The 5,426-nt window shown below is 41.0% G+C and overlaps 1 protein-coding gene across 3 annotated transcripts in view; it reads left to right on the top strand.

Annotated features, from left to right (window-relative positions):
• The window catches only part of NEO1 (neogenin 1), a 275,549-nt gene that overhangs the window by 87,728 nt on the left and 182,395 nt on the right, over positions 1–5,426 (top strand). For all 3 annotated transcript variants that reach the window (XM_006866510.1, XM_006866511.1, XM_006866512.1), the window contains exons 3-4: positions 13–288; positions 4,248–4,404. In XM_006866510.1, coding sequence (XP_006866572.1) covers positions 13–288; positions 4,248–4,404 — 433 coding nt within the window. The remainder of the gene's footprint in view (positions 1–12; positions 289–4,247; positions 4,405–5,426) is intronic.

The following is a 5,426-nucleotide window of genomic DNA, read 5'->3' as shown; positions in this document are numbered from 1 at the left end:
TTTTTTTTTCAGGTCTTCCAAGGTTTGCCAGCCAACCAGAATCTTCTTCTGCTTATGCTGGAAACAGCGCAGTTCTGAATTGTGAAGTAAATGCAGATTTGGTTCCATTTGTGAGGTGGGAACAGAACAGACAGCCTCTTCTTCTAGATGACAGAATTGTGAAACTTCCAAGTGGAACGCTGGTTATCAGCAACGTGACGGAAGGAGATGGGGGACTGTATCGTTGTGTCATTGAAAGCGGTGGGCCGCCAAAGTATAGTGATGAAGCTGAACTGAAAATCCTTCCAGGTATTCATTCATTATTAGGACTAATGTTTTATAATAAGCACTGCTATTACATGTGGTATGTTATTGTCAACGTAAGGAAGGTGTTTCAGTTTCTTACAGAGGTGAAAAGAGAAAACATGTCAGAAAGATTCAGTATTTAATGATTGCATTAATAAGTAAAACTCTTATCAAGCAAAAAATATGTTCAATATCTAATGGCACATTCTTGGCCAAAGAAATATTAGCATTGTGTCTTTTGTCAAACTCTTGTTTTCTGTTACTATCTTAAAATACAGTGCCTTTACTTAGTTCCTTTGACTTACAAGAATGAGACTCAGTCAGGCTAGTTTATATGAGAAGAATAGGGTGGTAACGCTTAATATGACAGCTTAGAGATGCTTACAAACAAGGACTCTAAGATTTTCATGTGTTTCCCATTTTTATGTAAGCTCGCCTCTTTCAGTCTCTTCTCTTGGTGTGTCACTGGGGTTTTTGTCCCCAGTGACTCTCCTTATAATCTGTATATCTTGTCGCATCCTTAGAATTCCTGTTTAGTCATAACTTCCTCTCACTGGTTGCTCATCATACCACCCTGAACGCACCCAATCTCATTTGGTCTCGGAAACTAAGCGGGGTCAGGTCTGGTTAGTACTTGGATGGAAGACCACCAGGGAATACCAGGTGCTGTAGGCTTTTTTTTTGGAGTCTTGGTGTGGCGCTCTAGGATAAGCACTCAACCTCAAGGTTGATGGTTCAAACTCACCAGCCACTTCTTGGAAACCCTATACAGGGTCACTATGAGTTGGAATCTACTTGATAGCACTTAATAACAACAACAATAGTTTTCTTTATACTCTTGATCCTTCGTGATCTTACAGCTTATGTTCCTGCTCCCAGCTATCAGATTCTTTCCATATTTCTTACTTCAAGTTTGAGGTTATGGATATCATTATTTGGGCTGTTTTCATGTAGGGCTAACTCATGGGCTCATTTTTTAATGTGAGGATTGGCTTGCAAAAATGAGACCAAGTTTTTGAGCAGCAACTATTGAAGATGCTCCTGATGGTCCTTGAAGTGATTTTTAAATGTAACTTCTTTCTTTGTCCTTATCATCACTGCCGTGTCTTTTCTGTCCCAGTTTAGTTCAGCAGCCTCAATGCTTTTATTAAAATGTCTTTTACATCATGTCATGCCTCTGATCCTAACTCCTTAATGGTTTCTCATCTCATTTAGAGTCCTTGGTCTGTAAGGCTTTATATAATCTTAACTCCACCTCCCTTCCACTTCCCACTCCCTATCTCTTCCTCGTCTCTCTCTTACTCTGATTTTGGCCACATTGGTACTGTGTTTAATGTGCTGAACTGCAAAGGTGGTTTGAACTACAAGATCACCGGTTCAACCATCCGCTCCTAGGAAACCCTATACAGGGTTGCTATGGGTCAGAACTGACTCGATGGCACTTAATGAAAACAACATGTGCAAAAATATGAAGCACCAACCATTCCTCATTCCTTTCAGAACCATTTCCACTCCCCAGTTGGGTTTCAGTAATCTGTTGTAAGGACCACACAGAACTCAGATACCATACCAGTTATGGTTTTACTAGAGAAGCTAACAGGTTACAATTCAGGGTCAGAAATGCTCAGGGCACAGTTGTTCCAGTTAGCAGCTGATAAATGTCCATAGGACATACCATTCCACCATAAGCCTCAGCCTGAAGTCACTTGGCTTGCCTAGCTCCTTCACTTTAGTGACTGGAGGCACCCCACTCTACAAGCAAGTTACCTGCCCACAGTCACTCAGCTTTACTTACTCTGTGGGCTGAGAAGTCTTGGTTACGTTGCTGCTGCTCCTCTGCCACTTGTTTGCTATCACAGCTTTCTGTCCCTGTATCAAGGAGAGGGTGCAGTGTGCAGGGATCGCTGGATCCAAAGGATGCGCTCCATCCACTGCTGGCTCTTGAATGGTAGTAACATTCTCCATTCCTGCTTCTGAGATGGTTCATCTTAACTCACGGTAAATTTCCAAGTTCTCACAATTACAGTGAACTCTGTTAACATCCACAGCTGAATCATGTCATCCTATCAGTGTCTTCTCTTATCCCTCTTCTCTTATCCAGACGCATCAGGATGGAAACATTTAATGGGAGTTGCAGACTATGGCTAGAAGAGACATCAGATAATGCACTACACTACATTATGTTACTTCGAATACTCCCAACACGGGCTCTCTTTAGGGCCTCTGCACTTGCTAGTCCTTTGTTTGGCTCACTCTCTCACACTCCAGCTTCATTGACCACTCTATTTAAAACCATCTTTTTCTACCCCCACCCTTTCTTCTTCCTTCCCGCTTTATTTTACTTAACAAGACATCTCCACCTACATACTGTTTGTCCCTCCATTAGAGTGTAAGCTGTGTAGCTGGTGATAGCTTGAGAAGTAAAATTAAGCAAGAAGGAAGGGGAAAGTACTGGGGGGTAGAAACAAGATTGTTGTTTTAAATAGAATGGTCAGGGAATTCAATCTGCTGCCAAAAATAGTGCCTGGCATGTAAACATTTGTTGCAGCGACGTTAAATTAATTCTATCAAAGTTTATGGGTTATTAGGGCTACTTTGGAGCATGCGTTCTACCTACGTAAGACTAAACAAGAGAGCGCTGCTGCCATATACTTGCACTTCTCCTAGCCTACTTCCAGACTTCCTATTACATGACAAAGCTTGTATTTCTTTGCAACCTCTGGAGGAAGTTTCAAGAAAAATCCTTAAAACCGGATCCAAGAAAACAAGTTTCCTTAAGTCAAAGAACAAGACTGCTTGCTATTCAGTATCTTACTAGTGCTGCACATTTTAAGTAAGGGGGAGCTCTGCTTGTCAAGCACCGCCTTCTTGAGTAAAGCATACTGCTCATCTTCTGTAGAATTTTGGGGAAGATTTTGCTTTGAATTGTATTGGTTAAGAAGAAGTAGGTGGTTTGATGTCAGTCATGGAAGCTGGCTCTGTGATTGGCTACAGATGTGGGAGCAGGTTAATATCATCTTTAGAAGATGGCTGGCTGTTAGAAGCCTGGGGCAGTCACTGATGGGCTGACTTTCACAGGCTTGGTCATTGATGACAGTTGTCCTGATTGATCCATGTTTACTTGTTAGAGAACTGTCATTGGTGGCTTAGACACGTTGAACACCAGTTCTAGTGGTGGTTGCCATTGCTTCAGAGCATTTTGTGTGTATGTGTGTGAAAGTAAGAGGATCTGAGTCACATCTCTGTGCATGAGAACTATCGTTGTTAAAAAACAAGACTTGTTAGTAGAAGATAGATAGTGTGTTCTCTGCTTCACGGGGTGATATTTCTAGTCTTGTTTTTCAGTTGATTTATAAGCACCCTGAAGGCAGGAACTTTAACTTACATATCCTTAAGAGCTTATAGCCTAGCACTTTGCACCTAGAAGGTATTTGAGATCATGCTAATTTAAATGGAATTCCTTGCATCACTTTTGCTTAAAATGCACTTTGTCATACAAAGCAATGCAGATTGAATAGGAATTAACCATTCCTCATTCTGAAAGTTGGAGTCCTGGTGTAGCCCTGTGGGCTAATGCGCTGGACTGCAAAGTCATTTGAACCACAAGGTCGATGGTTCAAGTTCACCAGTGGCTCCTTGGAAACCCTATACAGGGTTGCTATGGGTTGGAAACGACTCCGATGGTATTTAACAACATCAATGAAAGTCTGGAGTGCTGGTGGCATAGCAGGTTATATGTTGGACTACTAACTTGGAAGTTCAACAGTTCAAATCCACCAGCTGCTCCATGGGGAAAAAGATGAAGCACTCTGCTGCTCCCATATAGATGTGCAGCCTGGGAACCCCTAGGGAGTGGGTCTGAGTCGGAATCCACTTGACGGCAGTAGGTTTTTTGGGTTGGCACCATTAAAGTGATAAAGTCCTTTCATAATGATTGTCGTGATTTGTATGTTTTTTTCTAGACCCCGATGATGGTACATCAGACTTGATGTTTTTGAAACAGCCATCTTCCTTCGTCAGAGTTGTTGGTCAGAGTGCAGTGTTGCCGTGTGTTGCTACAGGACTTCCTGCTCCGACCATTAGGTGGATGAAAAATGAGGAGACACTTGACACAGAAAGGTAAATGTTGTCTGCCTAAAAGCCTTTTCAGCTTTATCTTGAGAATGGGTCTAATTGTATTTTGGACTGCCGATTAATAAACAGTGATTATCTGCTTCATTTTTATTTAAACTTACTATAATGCTCATGTATCATCCTTGAAATACATTTATATACTCTAGCTAGTTAGGTTGTATAAAGAAAAAAAAGCTTTGAGAATATTAAGAGAATTATTTCCATTTGTTCTTTCTGAAGCTACAGTCTGCTTAGCTCAGGGCTTCAGGATACCATCCTTACATTTTTGCTAGAACTTCCAGTCCTGACTCTTTTCAATCGCTCTCATGTGCATTCTGCTGATAGTCATTTTTTCCTTTGCTCAAACAATGTGTTCCTTATTCTTCTGCTTTATAAAATCATACCAGCCTTCTGCTATCATTACAAATGTTTCCTCTTTCACAAAAGTCACCTCAGTTAACACCAGCCACCCTGTCCTCCCTTCCACCCACTTCATCACTCTGTAAGTGAGATGTATTTTTCTAAGTTGTATTCTGAGAAGAAAACTAGGGTAGTAGTAGCAATGGGATTCTATCTGTAACATTAAAACTACGCAACTTACAATTTGACACTTTAGAGCAGTTAGTTTCTTGAGCTTTGGTGTTGTGGACATTTTGGGCCAGATCCTTCTCTGTCGCTGGAGACTGTTTTTATCTTGTGCATTCTTGATTGTATAGTAGTGCTCCTAGTCTCTGTCACTAGATGACAATAGCATCTCAAGTGATGACAGTCAGAAATGTCTCTAGATGTTACTAGATGTCTTGTAGGTAGGCAGCACCTCCCTTAGACAAGCTTAGGACCTAAAAGAGAGAGGAACCTTGACATAGGAGATTCAAGTTTCCGGCTCTAAGAGCAGAACTTTTTTTTTTTTTTTTTTAGTAAATGTTTTTTTTTGGATTGAGTGAAAGTTTACAGGGCACATCATCAGCTTCACATTCAACCATTCATATAGCTTGTTTCATTACATTGATTATTATCCCCTCCATATA

Source organism: Chrysochloris asiatica, unplaced genomic scaffold (assembly GCF_000296735.1).
Source record: "Chrysochloris asiatica unplaced genomic scaffold, ChrAsi1.0 scaffold00092, whole genome shotgun sequence".
Classification (NCBI taxonomy): domain Eukaryota; kingdom Metazoa; phylum Chordata; class Mammalia; order Afrosoricida; family Chrysochloridae; genus Chrysochloris; species Chrysochloris asiatica.
The sequence above is the reverse complement of the archived record's forward strand: the minus strand, read 5'-3'. Positions and strand labels throughout refer to the sequence as shown.